At 37.3% G+C, this 18954-nt stretch overlaps 1 protein-coding gene across 1 annotated transcript in view; it reads right to left on the bottom strand.

Moving 5' to 3' along the window:
- Nucleotides 1-13138, bottom strand: part of chs1 (chitin synthase 1) — a 31231-nt gene extending 18093 nt beyond the window's left edge. The window contains exons 1-13 of the mRNA XM_042487807.2: nt 13003-13138; nt 12530-12618; nt 8339-8474; nt 7045-7230; nt 6227-6428; nt 4513-4673; nt 4066-4141; nt 3412-3530; nt 2352-2529; nt 1948-2044; nt 1648-1744; nt 1069-1190; nt 505-600 (exon numbers count right to left, since the gene is read on the bottom strand). Of these exons, the coding sequence (XP_042343741.2) occupies nt 505-600; nt 1069-1190; nt 1648-1744; nt 1948-2044; nt 2352-2529; nt 3412-3530; nt 4066-4141; nt 4513-4673; nt 6227-6428; nt 7045-7230; nt 8339-8474; nt 12530-12576 (1517 nt within the window). The 5' untranslated portion in view covers nt 12577-12618; nt 13003-13138. The remainder of the gene's footprint in view (nt 1-504; nt 601-1068; nt 1191-1647; nt 1745-1947; nt 2045-2351; nt 2530-3411; nt 3531-4065; nt 4142-4512; nt 4674-6226; nt 6429-7044; nt 7231-8338; nt 8475-12529; nt 12619-13002) is intronic.
- Between the last annotated feature and the right edge of the window lie 5816 nt (nt 13139-18954).

Below are 18954 nucleotides of genomic sequence, written 5' to 3'. Positions count from 1 at the left end.
ATGTCTTTCACTGCGTATCTGGTTAAAATATGTTTTCTGTCTCTTGTGCCTTTGATTAGAGGTGAGCTCTGCAATAATAACTGGGTTATTCACAAAAAAACAGTGATGTCTCAAAAAGCACTGACACATCCAGGCATACACCTCTGCGTAAGATGATTTTCTGTTACTGTGAAACCTGGAGTGAAATAACTTTCTTTGTGCTGCTTTCAAATGCCTTCAAAACGTTTGAACCCTGAGCAAATTGTTGCCAATTCTTACAAAAACATAGGAAAAAGTTTATAAAATGATCAGATTTTTATGCACATTTCTGTGATTTATATATATTTTTTCTTTGTTTTTTTCCCAAAATAATTTACAGGTCATTTTCTTATTGTCTTCTTCCCATGTTTTTGAGAGAAATCCAGTCATTTGCTTAGGTTTCAAAGGGTGTGTAAAATGGATTAAATCCAAATTGTGATATTGATAATGCTACAGTTAGGTGTCTGCAGTGACTGTACTTCTAACCTGAACATTGAGGTGAGGATTTTCAGCATTTCATCATAGGTCTCATGCCACATGGTGGCACAGAGATAGATCACACTGTTCTGTATGTTATCGTGGCTGTAGAGGAAGAGAGAGAGAAAGGGAGAGTTTGTCAGCCGATGATTTAAACATATTGTGACCATACACATCAATCAGCCGTCTAGAAAACCAGCTCTGATCTTTTATGGCTGCTGGGGACTGTAACAGATCCATGGTGCCACTGATCTTATACAATACCACATGAATGCAGATACAGCTAACTTTGTATGCAAAGACGTATTTCCATTGATTTTGCTGATTGTCAGTCATCCTCAAATTTTACTTTTTTTAATCACAACAGTTTCGTGGTGCATCATCAGACAGAGATAATGCAGATATTTTCTTCTCATGACACATGACAAATAAACGATGCCTCATGTCATCTCTGCTCCTACTACATTCTCATACAATCATGTGATTTTTCCATATTCCTGCTTAAAATATAGCCACAATAAAATAAAATCCAAAATAAAATAATCAGGGTAGCTCTTCTCAGAACCCTCTCACCTCTCGTGGTTTTTGGCTCGCGCCACCTTCATTTTGGTGTTGAGTAGCAGAGACAGGTCAATGAAAGCAGATTCATAGAGTCGACGAACAAAGAGCTGAGACGTCCTCTCTATACGCTGGACCTAAGACATGATGAACCATGTATGCATTTAGGTGTATGTTTTTCAGCCTGATCTTATGATAAGATGTCACTGGTTTGATGAGATTACCATTAAAATGTACCATGTAATGTTGAGATTTAAAGTTTGACTCAGGCAGTAGGCTGTAGCTTTAGAGTAAATGAAAACTTGAAACTAACTTTGATTGGGAAAAAAATAGTTGTTCCATCGAAAACAGTTCTTTCAACATTAGCAGGGACATTGTTCCTGGAGAGACATGTTGCTACTGACTGTCCAAAATGTAACTTTTCAATGCAGAAAGCAACATGAAGGGAATTACTTTCACCTCTATTGTGGAGGGGCAGCAGCCAAAATCTCAGAGAGACACAAATGGCTTTTCATAATTTGGGTAAACTGACCCTTTAAGAAGCTTATAGTAAATAGAGGGCATGTGTGTGTGTGTGTGTTTTTACATTAGTACCTTGATCCTCCATACGTAGTAGGTGCATGTGATGAAGCCTGCCCACATACACACTCCCTCCAGTGCCAGCATTGAAAAAGGCCATTGCAAGTAGTAGCTGTAATTTTTGGCAAAATGTACATACATGAATGTGTATATACAGAAGATGCCGATACAGATTATTTAATATATTGTCAAAGTATGATACAGGATAAATAATTTTAGGACATTTACACATATTAGGCACATTTATAAGCACAGCTGCTCACATACATGCAAACATACACAGTTAAAGCTTAATCCAATCACACAAACATGTACCTGTTGAGTGAAGTTCGACATATGCTCCTTGTGATTTCCAGTAAAACCACTGGGGTTGTGTTTTTAGTGCTTAAGTAGGCCAAGCTTTCACAAAACTCTGAAATGGAAATAAAGCTAATCATTTTAGGATATTGGTAATAAGTGATAAGTAATGAATGTTTTTTGTACTGTTATCACACAGAGCTTCCCATTATAAATTCCCTTCAAAAGTATAAAGACATGAGTACTCATAGCCAAAGATTTCTTACAATGTACCACATGACTGGTCATGTATTTACATATTTCATGTTTCTGATGTAGTACAAAATAACCAAATAACTTGGAGCGAACAAAAGTGCATTTAAGCAGAGCACAAACAACTTTCAATTTGTAAAAAAAAAGAAAAAAAGAAAAAAAAGACTCACCTGTGATGCTCCCAGCCTGTGCTCCGTCCAATTTTTGTACCTGGGTCATGAAAAGTATCAGTCCCAACAGTAGCACTGCAGGTCCTGTGCAGCACACTGGCAGGGCAAAACTCATCCTGACTGAATGAATCTTACAGGCCACCACACCAAACCAGTGGCAGGATGCTGAGCAGAAGGCCTGAGACAAAAGGCACAGGGAATGTTTTTATATTGGCTGGTTTTTTTTAAAAATAAAAACTTTAGACTATAGTGGTAAATAAATGCTAGTAAGATCTGATTCTTATCACTGATTGAGTTCAACCTGCTATAATTGTTAAGAATTAGTATGTAGTAGTCAGTACTTGTTAAAAGTTGTTAAAACCTTGTCTAGGACAGGAAATGAATCTAGCAGGCCTAATCAATAATTGTTTAATTGGCTGCATCAATCAAGACTGAACCTGCTGTGAGCCATTAAAAGTAAAGCAGCAAAGGAAAATAACAGGTCAGGAAGCCTTTCTGTGAAAAAAAGGTTAAAATCCTGTTAAAATAACACAATAAAGTCTCCCTCAGTGTGTATTTGCCAAAACATTTATAGTAACAGTCATCTCTAGCTCCCACTTGTCTTTTATATCCAAGGAATTCCCTCATGTAACTGCAAACATTTGTTTATTGTGACACAATTTTTTTTTACCACTCTTTTCTTCCATTATTGTCATTTAAAAAAAGTTCTATGGGTGTAGGTGGATGCTTAAGGGTGTCTATAGTATAGATTTTATACCTGCTTTTATTGTCAACTTTTATAGATCTTTTCCTTCTTCACATATTTTAGACCTCTAAATAATACTTTATTGTCTGAGCTCAAATATGCACTGTTTGGTAGCGCCACTTTTATTTTAATAGTGCAAAAATCGTCAGTAGATAGACAAATGCTTTTCAACCATTTGACAAGACAGCTGCAAATGATCAATGGATACCCCCCAAAGAGACCCATGACTTTCATGTGCATAATCCCTTCTTATGTACTGCCAATCTCTGCCTGTCTCTGTTAGTCTGATGTTTTTTCTGGCTTCCTTTTACCCACCTGTAAGAAAAACAGCACCAGTCCTATTTGCAGTAATTCCCAGTCTTCACTCTGCAGGTTAAAGTCTGACCAGATGATAGATTTCTCAATAAGCACATGGTAGAACAGGTATACCCCACCTACAATGGAATAAAATGTATTGATTATGTGAGAGAGACAATCCCATAGTTAAATGTAATAAAAGTACAATATAAAAACACAATATATCAAAAGCGTGCATAATGAACAGTAAATACAATATATAAAATAGCACAAAATTATATAATAAGTTGAAATAAAATCAAGTGTGTTGATTTAAATGGAAAAGAAATGTGGTGACATTCAAGTAAATATGAGGGAATTATGCTCTTGTATAGAGTGGAGTAAAAGCTGATAGTGTCGTGCAGCATAGAAAGCATAGCTTTACAAAATTCAAAACCACTATTGAAGACTTCATCATAGCTGGAGAACATCCGCCTCAATCCGTCTGCACCTCTAACATCACAGAAATCTGTTTATTCTCGAGTGTGAATGTTGTAAATGAGATGAGGAGAAAGCTTGGCAAAACACGGTGATGTTGGTGTTGATAATGCATTTCAAGAGCCTGCGTTATTTTGTCAGCATGTTTTTGTTGAGTGTTGTATGTTGATACAGACATTGATGGCAGATAATTACCTATCACTATTATCCTCAAAATACTGCTGATGACAAACACAAAGTCCCTGAAACCATCCAATTCTGACAGCATTTCCTGCAGGGAGAAAGAAAGACATGGTAAGAGTCTCACTGAGGATGTCAAGTCAACATATTTATATGCTACAAATAGCCCAGGATAGTTCAATATCCAGCTGAAGCTCTGTCGGAACACATGGAAAAACACCTGGTACAGTGTGTGAGCGTTACAACTGCAAAAAATGTCAAATTTGCGACAATTAAAATAACTTTTTATATTATAAGGCAGGGGATTGTGGGATTTCTGCTTTTCAAATCATTAACCTGTCTACAGTGGGATGAAGAGATGGGGTGAATTCCATTTAGGTGGCCGAAAAAAAGTAGCTGTTTATTTTGAGGTTGGTGCAGTGAGGACAGAACAATGGAAACTCATCACTAAAAACATTATACCTGCATGCGATTAGTCGCTTGCATTGGATTTTCCCACCAGCAGAGGGAGATGAGGAGTGAAGAGAAAATTCCAATTGCAACGTAGATGAAGCAGTCTGAGCTCTGTCGATCCACATGTGATGATACACGAACATAGTAGTCAACCCCCAGGAGGCAGTAACCTGTAAGTTAGTTGGTTAGTTAGTTAAGCGTTTAGTAGTAGCTCTGGATTCTGACTTTGAGACAGAGTAGCTCATGTTTTCAATGATTGATTAAACTTCCTTAGATCAAGGAATAACATATTGGAAATCTCAATTTGTGTGGCTTTCCCTTCGCTTTGCTTATGGTCTTAGCCTGTTTTCATGCAGAATATGAAGTGGCTTCCAGTTGTGCTGTCTTGTAGTTTAATTTTGTGGGGCGCCCAGTAGCTCAGTTGAAAGAGCGAGTGCCCCATGCACAGAGGCTACGTCCTTGCCACAGCGACCGTGGTTCTGAACCCAACCTCGACCCTTTACTGCATGTCATCCTCTTTCTTTCCCCCTTTTACGCTAAAGCTGTCCTATCTAATAAAGCCAAAAAAGCCTATTTATTTATTTATTCAACAAAAACTGACAAATGGACTTATGGACTCATACAGCCTTTGCACTTCATAGCTATGTCAGCTTGCTTAAAAAATTGCGGGTAGATTTGTAGGTGTTTTAAAAAGCCGTTTGAATACATTTTCTCTTAAATGACATATTTATACATATTTTCTTCTTATTCTTTTTTATTCATTAGGAGTTGCATATGATCATTTTCCTCAAAATCTGACAATTTTAATCCTCTGGTACTATGTTTTAACATATTCCTTTGGCAACACTGCTGGTAGAGCTCCCACCATAGAAATGGTATTGCCAAATCTCTACCAGTGGACTTAGTGTATACCGCCATATTGCCAAATCCTACCACCATCCACCCTGACCACCTCCCTGTGACTCTGGTGTTTCATTCATTCAAAAAAACATCTTTCGAACAAAATCCAACCAACTAACTGCAATGACATTTGCGAAACAACAGAACTGGGAATAGAATTTAATACAGCATAAAAGTAATTGTTTTGAGTCAGGGTTTCAGTCATACACACACTATTGTAACTTGTAACTTAGGTGGTTGCAGCTGGCACTTAAATATTTCCAAACAAGTTTTCTAAAAAATGTGAGTTGCTAAGCTGCTTTTTTTCCTGGAGCTAGTAACTTACATGCAACTTGTATTTCGATGCTCAGATCAGGACTCGTAGATGTTGTCATGCCAGCCAGTAAATCTAACATCATTTATCTGAGACAGTTGCCATAATGAGGGTGGCAGATTTACTGAACCTGACATTGCAAGGAAGAACTCAACAATGGAATAAAAGTGAAAGAGCTGATTTGACAGTTAATTAGAGACACCTCAGTTCAGTCAAAACCAAACTATGGCCTAACTGAAATGTGTTCAAAAACAAGTGGGAGAAACTGAGCAAAACAATCAGTATAACATTTTTGCATATGATCTGTAGGAGGAACAGGATAACAAATCATCCCCTTTCTCTGTCCACTTCACCTTTTCCTAGTTTTAATCTGAACATGGAAAGACATGTCAGCATAGTTATTAAACAAATGACCATCTGTAAAACTGGAAGTTTCTTTTTTCTTTCAAAAACAGACAGGTAGGCAGACAGACAGTGATGTGAATAGAAAATAAATATAAATTGGGTTACCTGCAACTGTGAGAGTGAGAGAGCAGATTGGGAACAGGATTTTCCATGTTTTTTGCTGTAGCCTGTATACAATCTGCAGAATGGCAGACACAATACAGACTCCTCCGCTGATGAAGAGATTTGTCAACACATCGAACTGAGGCATAACAACTAGCACAAGGACTGAAGTACCAAGAGACACCAGACACTCAATGGCACAAATCTGGAAAAGACACAAAGACACACATCATAACCTTTGCATTCTTGCATTTCTTTTGGCCTTAGGGTAGGAGAAAGCCTCAAATTAAGGCATCAGGGTTGAGATTTATATTTATATTTCATTATTTTTTAAACCATGCTGACACTGTTTTGACACGGTTTTATGAATGCAACTTTGTCCAGATTTACAGTCTCGAAATCAAACTAGTATCTTTTTTTCTGGATTTATTAAATGCACTGTTTCCTGCAGTAATATTGAAAACCAAAAGAGGCTTGAATCTAACAGTTGAGTGTGTCTGAAAATACGACAATATTGTCTGCCAATCTGCCAAATGCACACGCGCTTGTAAGATAAAAAACATCGTCTTAGGTTTTTAGGTTTTGTATTGTCATGTTTTAGTTTAGCTGAATATTAGACTGTATGGATACATTTTACACTGTTCTTTAAAATGTCTTCCCCATAAAGATAATGATGTAAGCAGTGAAGTAGAGGCATAAATAATGTTAATAATCAAAAAATCTTTGCAATATATGATAGCATATATGATAAAAAAAATGTCCACAATCGTATTTGTTGTAACTGCATGAACAATAAATGAGTATGCTTTAGAAAAACGTACCAGTGACATGGTCTTCATGTTGGGTTGTACAAAGCTCTTGAAAGCACACCTCCACAGTGATTTCAGAAACACCAGGAAGTTTGGACAGACCAGACAGAAAACCAACATTAGCATGTAGAACTGTTTTTCCTTTGGGCTGCGCATGGAGGTTGGACTGGACATTGTTGACAACACCAGGAGAGAGCCCTGATTTAACAGAGACCAAGAGTATGCGTAAAAAAAACGCAGAGTTAGGATAGATGAGACAGATGACCAAAAGTGTTATTCAATAAGTACAATGAAAACTGGGATTTACTGGCAATCCCTTCCTGATTACCCATAAAGACAATTCCTGTCTCCATCTACTCTGACACCAATAAGGAAGTTCATCAAGTTGAACAATAATCCATTTACTTTTATTACATGTGCAGAGCAAAACCCATAAGAACCCAACCAGTTCAAAAAGTCACAGAGCCAGCCAACAATACTGTTTCTGTTTGATGGATCAAATTAAAACAATTAAAAGCACTTTCATACAAAATAGCGATCTATGCAAAACAAATGTGTCAATTAATACATAAAATTACAAGGACAAACATAAAAAAAATTAAAGAGAATGATCTGCTTGAAATTCTTTCTGTGGTAGATCGGGAAAAATATGACACTGCAGAACCTAATACTGATGGTTTTCAGAGTCTGCTTGTGAGAGAAAAGGCAGCACTCTTGGTAATTCTTTATGTTCATAGTCAGATTTGTTTCTGTAGCTCATTAGTTGAGCTTTAAAAATTCAGCTGTTTGTCTGTTGCTGTTTACCTACAGAGTCTATATAATATTCACTACATATTCTCAGAATAATTTAGTTTGAACTTGAACTATTCATTCTATGCATGCAGCATAGAGTGAATAGTTCAAGGTTGAGTGAATACTTCAAGTTCAACTTATTCTGAGAATTGTTGCATGTATGTTCATGAATTGTCACATATACTCTGTATATAAACAATTGCAGAATAAAGTGAACCAGATTCAGAATAGCTGAATCTTAATTTATAAAACTAATGAACAGTTAAAATGTTACAAAAACTCTATAAACTATTTGCAGGCACACTATCCATGTAAAGTGATACCATACTCTGTACTCTTCTTTTATCAAAGATTGTAAGGACAAAATATGAAAATGAAATCAAAACGACCCTGAGATGTTTAGCTTGAGGCTTCACATTTAGTGCCAGGACCCCTATGGTGATGTTAATCCGTTTGTGCCTCAACACCAATGACAAATAGATGCATAATGTCATTTATACTCAGACAATCCTACCTTAGCGATAATGGCACTGGCCAAGACTGCTAACCCAACAATAACAGCCACCAGTGACTGGGCCAGTTGGAAACATCTTCTCTTGCCTTCCTTCTCAGCTCCTATTGGGTTCAGCTGGAAAGGATCCCATGTATCCCTGAGACACACATGTGAACACAGAACCATTGTTTTTAGCTGTCATCATCGCACTTATTCTTTGTATTAAGGCCAGAATCTGTCCGCACACACTTGACCTAGGTGGCAGAATGTCAGTGAGAACCATTAAAAAACAGAGAGATGTGGGAATTGTTGCATGTTGCAGGATTTGGTTTCTATCTTTTTGAAACTCAGAGAAAACACTGTGCTGTGTAGACTGGTGAGTGTTGGTTTGATTTACAGGAAAAGTCATAAACAAAAAGTACATTGGCCTGTTATAAGGAAGCAAATGAGACCAAATAAAGATGTTTATGGTTATATAATAATGATAGGTCAAGATTGGCTGATGCAGGCCATGATCAGTTTGGGAGTTGGATGCTGGTTATCTTGTTATGATTCCTTTATTAGTCAGATGGGTTCGGGTACAGAATCAATTCTACATTTGAGTTTCTATCAATGTCTGTGCCATCCACCACCCCTGGCAGATCAATGTCAAGTACAGAATAATTATCAGGGTGTGGTTTCTCTTCCCTGAATTGATAACACTGTGATCTTTGACTTTGCCATAGCAACTATCAAAAATACCAGCTTCTGCTCTACAGTATGTCCTCAGCCATGCAGAGGGTGTGTTTGGGAGATGAGGGTGCATGTGTGCTCGCACAGTGACGCATTCTTTTCTGTAATGAGGCATATAAATAAGTAGTCATAAATAGCCATGAAAAGCTTCTGATTTTAGAAGAGCAAAGATGTTTTTTAGAAAACTTCCAGCTGTCTGAAAATAACAAGTAAGTGTTTGTGAAATACTGGAGGAAAGACAATCTTTCTTTTAATAATCAAACTACTGAGAACTGTAACACATAATATAATTAGTTAGTAAATGAATGCATTTTTGGTATCTATTTGTGTTTCTCATGCTGCTAAATGCTCCATATACCTCTGGGCATCATACTATTAATGATAATTATTTGTCTTTCTAGCTAAGGCAATTTGTCTATCCAGCGCTACAGTGAGACTATGCTGGTCACAGCTTCTAAAACTTCTAGGAGATTTTGAGCATCAAATACTTCTTCTCCTGGATATGGTAGATTAATTCATTTTGATTAATTTGTATAGGCCCCAACATAAATACCTCATGTTTTTCAGCAAGACTTTTGCTCACGTTCAAAACTGCTTGCAGTATGATGCAATATTACAAGAATCATGTTGTAATTCAGTGAAAAATAAAGTCACAATTGTTTCAAGAAAAAAAATCTACCTACTCTGTAGTTTGTTGTGCATGTTTCTACTCTGCTGATATGGTAATAACCCATTCAGACTGTCAGACAGACACAGATCCCAATTTGGGACTGTGGTCTCTGGATGAGGCAGAGTTTAAAAGGTGGGATGCTGCTCTTTATTTAGAGGTGGAAACATGAAACTAATTGAAAGCACTTTTGATCAGCCATTGTTTCTTTTGAATTTTACCTCACCTCCTCTGATAAAAGGCAGCTTCCCCACACTTTTTTAATGCAAAGCATCCAAACAGACCTAAGATGACTATGGGGACCCAGAGACATATAAACATAGCATTACCGGTCTACCAATATAATACTGTGAGTTAATTATTGAAATCCTGGATTATTATTGTTTTCAGTGGCCCTAACACCCCACCATATGTTGACAAACTAGAATCCCACCATTTGCTTTATATATTTTTTGGGCTAGTTTGTGGCTGTGTTCTGCAGTCTGCTGTGTTCACTCCAGTTTTCCCTCAGGACTCCTCCAGTAGCAGCCAGCTCTCTCTGCTCTACATGTGGAAATTCAACATCGCTTCTTCTTTCCATTTTATGGCAGATTGCAACCATTACTTTTGAGGTTGCATACTGCCCTCTGCTTAGTACCACTGTCCCCTGAAACTCCCTAGAAACCTACGGCAACACTAAATAACTCAGACTGGAACAGAGCAGGTCCAACTTGGTCCCATCACTCGTCATGCGTACGTCATATTTGTAATTGACTCGACAGCCATAAAGTTTGTCCCCGCCTTAGGTGTGTGTTGAAATACAGGGGACATTTGTTTGCCTTTACAAGGAAACTGAACAAATTTTTAATTTTCTTTTAATTTTCCATATATCCTTTTCTCATACAAACCTGTAAGTAGCTCTGCCACACTGTATGTTTATCATAATACTGTGTTTTATTCTTCTCTAGGCCACTGCACATCTATGAGTGTTGTAGATTGGTTCAGCTTGCATACATTTTAATTGTTGACCCCCTGGTAATCTTACAAAACATATACGTAGATGTGCATTGCTGAACACAGTTGTTAGATAAAAAACATCAACTATGAATATTAAGACTTCTACCATTATTCTCAGACTTTACAGATACTATTTGGCACACAATAGGTTTTTTCGTAGCTCAGAGTTTTTAAAAATCCTGTTTTGTTGTTGAGAGTTGAAGTTGCTTTCCAATTAAAGCCCCATATCATACAGAGGATAGCAGAAAATAAATGAAGTGTGTTTAAAAAAATCTAACCTGCAAACAACTCTATTATCTTGACCTCAGAGATACCATCATGCAGAATGTGATTAAAACTGTAGTACATATTTAACACTTTGAATGGAGCAGCACTCCCTAAACAGCAGTCAGTATCTGCAGGGAGGATGTCAGCTACAGCAATAAAGAGAGGCACAGTGGTGCACAAGGGAAAGGGTAAATTATACTAAATAGAAACCTGGTAATACAATTTTTAATGATATATCACGGAGCGCAATTTAATGATAATATCCATTACCAAATATCTATCTCACTGACAATTAACCTCCGAATAATGTGTGCCTGTGGTCATTAAGAGGAAAAGCTTCCGTGTTCAAAACTGAATGGTATGTTGAATGTATTTCTTTCTAAATTTGTCTCACTCATATATCCAATCACAAAACTGTAAAACTTGATGGCACAATAAATTCTGTTTTGGTAGCGGTATTAGTTAAAGGATTACCCGTGCTTACAGTAGGAAATACATTCAATGTGATTTTTTTTTCCTCCTTCATTTCCAGTAAGTTGTAGTGGTTAAGCACATATTGAAGCCAAATTGTACATGGTGACCTTTTCCTCTTCTTTGTGTACTGTTGTACACAAATGATGGCAGCACACCCAAAAAAAGCTTTTTCCATGTTGGACAATCTAAAACTGGGGATGTAAACAAAGCCATCCTTAAACGTCATGAACGGAAAATGAGTCCTAAACAGATACCAACAACATCTGAGTTTGTACAGTAACATGAATAGTAATATAGCTTTTTCTTAAATATTCAGACATTTATTGAGGTCCATTCATCCCCAATAGCTTTTCATCAGTTTTTGCCAGATTTGTGGGGCAGAATATGATACAGCTTTTCTTATGTGATGTTTTTTTAACTTCGTAAACTAATAATTAGACCTCAGCTGCGACACTTAATCAGTTGATTGACAGAAAATGAATCAGATTTAACCACTTTGATAATCAGTCATGTAAGTCATAAATCAAGCAGTAATACAAAATATTTCCTTGATTCAACACTCTCTTTAAATAATAGTAATCTGTACATTCCATTATTAATCCTGATGTAATCAGGAATCCATATGTTATTGTGACACAAACAGATAATGATTGGCGTTACACCCCCAGTAATTTAAAAAAGAAAAAAGGCTGGTTGCTTGCTGGTTATTTCTACATCAAACTATGAGGCTACCATATCCATCACAGAACCAATTTTGTTTAAGATGACCAAAGGGCCTCACAAAAACAACATAGGTCACAAGAATAAAAATAGCCCCCTGGAAAAGAAGAGGCCTTAAAAGGAACTGTTGAAAGACACATTTTTTTTTTCCACTGGTATATTTGCAATCAGACAGGCGAATTTAGATAAAACTGTGCTAGCCGGGCTTAGAAAACTGTCATCCACATAAATGTGTATTTAAATTATTTTCATGTCACATATCACCCTTTGCCTCTCAGCTGAAACTTTAGTCATCACCTTTAAAAAAAGCAGGAACTAAACATAGTAATCTTCAAAAGGCAAAGGTTAGGTTTTACCTGTGTCGTCCCTCTCGTTTCTTTCCTCTGTATTTAATGTCCTCCATCTTGCTTGTCTATGCTGCTTCTTATGGTGGCCAGTGTAGAGTCTGTGTGTCAAGGAGAAAAAAATTCAAACAGGGAGTTTTTTTTTGTAACAGATTGGCTACGGTATGATATGTATTTTAAGTGACACAACCTCAAGACAAAGAATAGAATTTCTTTAAATTATTGTCAGTTTTGTTTTCACTAAATCATGTTTGAATCTTAGAAAACAGAGTTTACCCCGGGATCTTTAATTCTTAAATTGATTTGATCTTGATCCTCAAGCCTTTAGCGATTTATCCTCCGAACCTTCAGTTCACCTCCAAATCACAAAACTTCTTCCAAACTCAAACATCATCAAACTTTTATCCACAGAAGAGAGGGTTTACTCATTCAAAGTAGAATTAAATGATGTGAAATCCCACAAATGTATTTTTTAAATTACTTACACTTTAAAATTGCTTAAATTGTTGAGTCGACTGGAAACCAACTCTGCCAAAGTCTCCGTCAATCTGTCAGTTAGTTTGTCCTTTGTCCATCTATTTGTCTGTTATCACTGGTTTATGAAAGAGACACCCATATAGACAGTAAGGACCAGCCCTCTAAAGTGTGTGTGCACATATGTGTGTGTGTGTGTGTGTGTGTGTGTGTGTGTGTGTGTGTGTTGTGACTAATCAAAGTTTGTCACTGACCAAAAATTTTCGAGTCATATATCCAGTTTTTATGAGTGGCAATAAAAAGGTACAAGGATCATTTACACTGAAACACACACACACACAAATGTGGACTCCAGACTATTTCCAGTGTTTCACACACCTACTTTTATGTCACTACTCGTGCACATACACAGGCGAACACCTGTGCAAACGCGCACACACACACACACACACACACACACACACACGCTTTCTCTCTCTCTCTCTCTCTCTCTCTCTCTCTCTCTCTCTCTCGCTCTCTCTCTCGCTCTCTCTCTCTTTTAATTAACTAAGGCCAACACTTATCTTTTCTGTTTTGTATTAAAGATAACCTTGCCCAATGTAAATGCTGCACAGAGGGTGTATTAGTGTTGTTTTGGGGGATCTTTCATAAACCTCCATTCCACTTTATTCTTCATATGCATTCGGTCATATACACATACATATACATACGCATGCGCGCGCACACACACAGCTGTGTGTACAGCACAGTATGTATGTGTGTGTGTATATATATATATATATATATATATACATATGTGTGCCCAGTATTTTAGACTGAGCTTTGTATACTGGTTGACATATGAAATGTTTTAGGGGTTTGTGAGCGATGGCTCAATGGAGGCATGAGATGGCAAGTTTTATCTTTGTCTTATCTCACACTGGTTGTAAAGCTTATCACCCTACAGGCACCATGGGAAGCAGTACTCTGTTGTTGTTGTATTATAACCTAAATCTCATTTTATGGTCTCACACCTAATGTAAACAGACATATTTGCCATAGCAATAAGCATTTCTATCACTTTTGGTAAATATGGTCAGGTTTTTTTTTAGCATTTTCTTGTGGGCTATTCACAATTTCAACATGTTAAAGGTAATTTCTTCTGTGTATGTCAAAGTGTTAACAATTGCTCCTGCACAAAAATAACATAAAGCCTCAATCAGTTTGTGTGAAGTGCTGACCCTGCTGGCCATCAAAAATTTTGTGCGTGACTACTACCACTGGGTGTCAGTACAGGGCCTTGAATATAGCCGATGCCTACGCTTGACTGATTTTTCACAGTTTGTGTGTGAATGTGTGTGCATGACAGGAAAAAGACTATATACTCACGTTTTTGTTTGTTAACATACTTTCATGTGTGTCTTATATCGTGGTTGTACATTTGAACTATTCTGTTTTTGTGCATGTGTGTGTTTTACATAAGGCCCTGTGCCTGCTTGTTAATCTGTCTGTGCGGGCTCAAAAGAATGTCTCTGTCAGATTGTGGACTCTCATTAAGATGCTGTGCCAGTGCATAATAAGCTGGCCATATGGTCAACATGGTGGTGGTATCTCCCCCCACCTTCAGGTGGTTGAGTTTGACAACAGTCCCACAATAATAACACACAGCAACCAGAGAGCAAAGCACCAAAGAGAGAGCAGATTTTCTGGGTTTAATTTGGAGAAGCAGACATAATTTGCACGGTAAAACATTTCAATAAAAGGTCTCTTATTGTTCACAAATGGAGGAGGACTAAGCGAGCACAGGAAGTTGTGTCAGATAAGAGCTTGGCATCTATCATTTCTCAGTAGCAGTGATCCCCTGCTCGACAGTCTTGCTCCATGATCTGTGAAATGTTGTTCACATCACAATGGTAATGTCACTGAGGGCATTGTTACTGCTATTCACAGCTGATGCCTCTCACATCTACAGAAAGGTCAGTTTGCGAGGTACCCATCCCTGGCTCTGACTTGGACACACTGAAATGTTCAGTGCCAAACTATAATTAGCAGCCATATGGGCTGTGTGTTGAGAATAACGACCTGCTGTAGATCCACATGGAGAGGTTACTGTATGTTGTCTCTCACTATTTATTGGCTTTTCAGAGCCTGTAGAATGGCAAGGGAAGAGTGAAGTCGTGAACGAAATGTTAATCTCTCTAGATTGGTCTGGAATGTCTGGTGGAAACCACTATCATCTTCATTACCCTAACGATGTAATAGTTTAACTGATTTTAAATTTTAATTGTAAATCAAATGGCTCCCTGTAATGTGAAAGGGTTTCTGGCACTGCCATTGTCACTGCCTATTCTGAAGCTGTATATAGCTGTAAGCTACTTTCAGCTCATTGTTTCAGGTGTGTATGGTTGAGTCCATCTTATGTAACACTGTGGGCAGCTCACAAGCTCACACCAGCTGAGTGTACAATACCTGTCCAGTGAGTGACATGGTGGAGAGCTGCAGTAAATGAGGAGCTGTTAAAAAAAAGTTTCATGTCCAGCAAGCCCAGGGGATTTGGTACAGTACATACTCTTCTCAGCAGTCAGACAGGCAGAAGACCGCAGTGGGATGTCCATGTTGCTGTGCTTCTTTTTGATGTGTAAATAATATCAGGCAATAATTTGGTACATGATTGATTAAAACTCGATAATTGGACATTCCAGGGCTTGTTGGCCTGAGTTTGTTTTGGACGTTACTTTCTTCCCTCTTGCAGTCAAAAATGATAGCTTTGGAACTACCATTGAAATATAGTGGGGAAAAACATTTAGCTTCCAACTGTTTCCGAAGATACATTCAGACACCAGAGAAGGCTGAAATGCCACTGAGCACGATGAATGTGAAAAAGAATATTGCTGATCGATACATTACTGAAAGAATTTCTGAAAATTATGCACAGCTAGAGCTCTATGCAGGCCTGAGGGCAGAGATCTGCACTGATTGTGCTGAAAGAATACATTTAGGTCAGAATCCATTAAGGCAAGACCCCCTCCAGTTCACCACATAAACACACACACACACACACACACACACACACACACACACACACACACACACACACACACCCCGTTGATTCATTAATTTCCCACCCCTGTGACTTACTTAAAAGGAAGTCATATAAAACTATTTCCACAAACTGTGCCACTAATTGCAAGGTCAAATTTGATGTCCCTCCATGTCTGGTTTAAACAAAAATAGTTGAAACCGCAAATCCAGTTTTGTCTGACCTTTTAGTTGATGTACACAGGTGTCACATTTTACTACCATCTCCTGCTGAAAATGGAACAATGTGCAGTTTGATGTCTGAGCTCTGCCAAAATAATTGCAGAGCAACTATATATAGACAAAATACTATAGGACACAAAGACGTTGTTCTCAGCAGAAACTGAAAAGAGGAAGAGTGCTATTAAGATAAATGTTCAGAAACATCACATTCATCAAAGTGTTTCAGAACTGCATTCTACAAATGTGGCTGCATGTCATCTGAAACAAAATGAGGATCAGGACAGTCTGCTTTTAAAAAGAAATGCCTTTGATCTGGCATGGCTTTACTTGACTTAAAATGACACTTGTTAGACTCCCAAATCCCAAATATAGGAGAGGATTTGGTTGACAGATTGACAGAATACAATTGACACAATCCTAATAATAGAATGGCAATGAAAAGGTGCTGTGAAATTGTCATTACTGAATGCTGTTTTCTGTGCAATTTAAGCTTGCAGGCTGAGGAGTAAAATTAGAGGAAGAATGATTTTATTTTTTACACAAGATTCAGCACAGCACTTCTAAACCTGGTCCACACGATGAGCCCGTAGGGAGAGGTTTTTGGTGTGCTTGTGATTTGCTGTATATGTGATTTGAAAATGCCATTTTAATCACAAACAAATTCCTGTCACATAGCAGAATAATAACAAGCTGAAAGTTTTTTCAGCTCTTATCTGATAGTCCATCTTTAGAGCGACAGGGGAGGGGAGAGAGAGGAAGTAATCTGCAGCAAAGGTCTGCAGGGTAAAATCAAATTGCCCACCCCCTTGTATGTTAAACTTAGTGATTAGAAAAAGATAAACTCTGTAAAATAAAGTGCATTATATTTTATTAAGAGCTCTGGAATAAATCCTACTATTGTGAAAGTTAAAAATTTCAAATTAAGTTGCGATATAAAAACTCTCTTCATTTTTGAGGCTGTAGTTTGTGATTGTTTTTTTTTTCAGAATGCAGTTCTAACATTTAGTTTATCCATGTGTGAATCCTCTTGTAAGACATAACACTGAATACAATTCAACCCAATTAAACACCAGCACTAATTTCAACCTTCAAGATAATCTCTCTGACACAATTTCAACAAAAACTGAGTGTGATAAGGTTGATAAATGTGGACTTTATTGCAGGTCTGCTTTATTGGTCAGCAGAGGATTGCAGAAGGATTTCTATTTTTCTGGATAATGCCTTATATTTTTTGTGTTATGCTGCCAGACAGTGTGCTGAAAATAAATGTACACACTCTGTGTAGAACTGCAGAACTTTCTGTGCTGTCTAAAAAATAAAAGTCAGCGCTGTGGCTCTTTAATTCACCTTGACCAAAGCCCAAAATACACATGATTGAATTTCTACACTCAATGACACACTAGACAGTGTTTTCCTCCCTTTATTATATGATTTCAAAGTCAAGAAACTAAAGAGTAGTCTCCGAGAGACCGTAAATCAGATGCTAGTCTGAAAACAGGCTCTTAACCAGAGAAGAAAACTGACCCTTTATCCCCCAGCCACGGTGGCTGATGGCTCACAAATACCAGACACTGTGAGATCGTCAGACTAAATTTTAGAAAAGGCTAGCAACTGACTGCTAAGTAGACATAAACAGACACATTTTATGGACTGTCTTAAATCACCTCGTGGGGCACCATTCCCAAAGTGGAAAAATGCTATTAAATCAATCAGTCTCAAAATACACTTAACTATCAATATGAAACTCTGATTCTGATAATAATTAAATGCATAATTATAACCTAAATTACCACATTAATAGTTAAGGGTGAAGGCTTTTAGAGCTCTTGACAGTATTTAGTGATTTACTCACTTTTGTACATTAAGCAGACAGCAAATGTAATTCCAAAAACATTTATTCAAAAAGTAAAGCAGTTTAAAACAAAACACACAATGGGCCGCATGCAGCAACATTCTCTTAAATTTCTCTTAGATTTTCTCTTAATTTTCTACTAAGAGAAAATTTAAGAGAGGTCAACTCCAGATGTACCAAACGCTCTCACCATCTTAATTTTCTCTTACCCGGATGTGCTCAATGATGAATCCCACTTGATCTGAACTCACCCATTAGCATAGGTAACATCCCCTAAACACTATATAAGGGCAGGTTTTGTGCCGTGTGCAAAGAGTCTAGCACATGGCCAACAATGGAGAGATGACACCAAAAAAGGCTGTAAGAAGAAGAACTTCTGTAGCAGTGAAACTGACATACTGTTTAATAAACTTAAACAAAGTAAATGTGATTTTTGGGAAGATGCATTTAAGTAGTAAAAGTACACATGCAAAAAGGTTTAAATAGATTTAATTAAAAAAAAAAACATTTTTCATGAAAAATTACACACAGAAGAAATAGTTGCCAATGAATTTTCTAATTAATCAACTAATAACTCTGCTGCACTTGTATATTTTCATATTTTTTTGTTTGTGTGAAAAAATCTCAATTTGTGAAGAAGTTATCTAATAAAAGTCGTGCAGTAAAAAGTACAATATTTTCTTCTAAAGTGTAGGCGGGTAGAAGTGGAAAGAGGCATGGCATTAAGGTAATCAAGTAACCTCAGATTTGTACTTAATCACAGAACTTGAGTAAATGTACTTAGTTACAGTTCAGCACTGGTCACAAGAGGGACGCACAGTAACTGAAATTACAGTCAAATATTTCCTCAAATATAAAACTTTTTTCCCTT

Source organism: Plectropomus leopardus, chromosome 1, assembly GCF_026936395.1.
Source record: "Plectropomus leopardus strain MGB_pleo_1.0 chromosome 1, ASM2693639v1, whole genome shotgun sequence".
In the NCBI taxonomy this organism is placed as follows: Eukaryota; Metazoa; Chordata; class Actinopteri; order Perciformes; family Serranidae; genus Plectropomus; species Plectropomus leopardus.
This window is presented reverse-complemented; position numbering and strand designations above follow the sequence as displayed.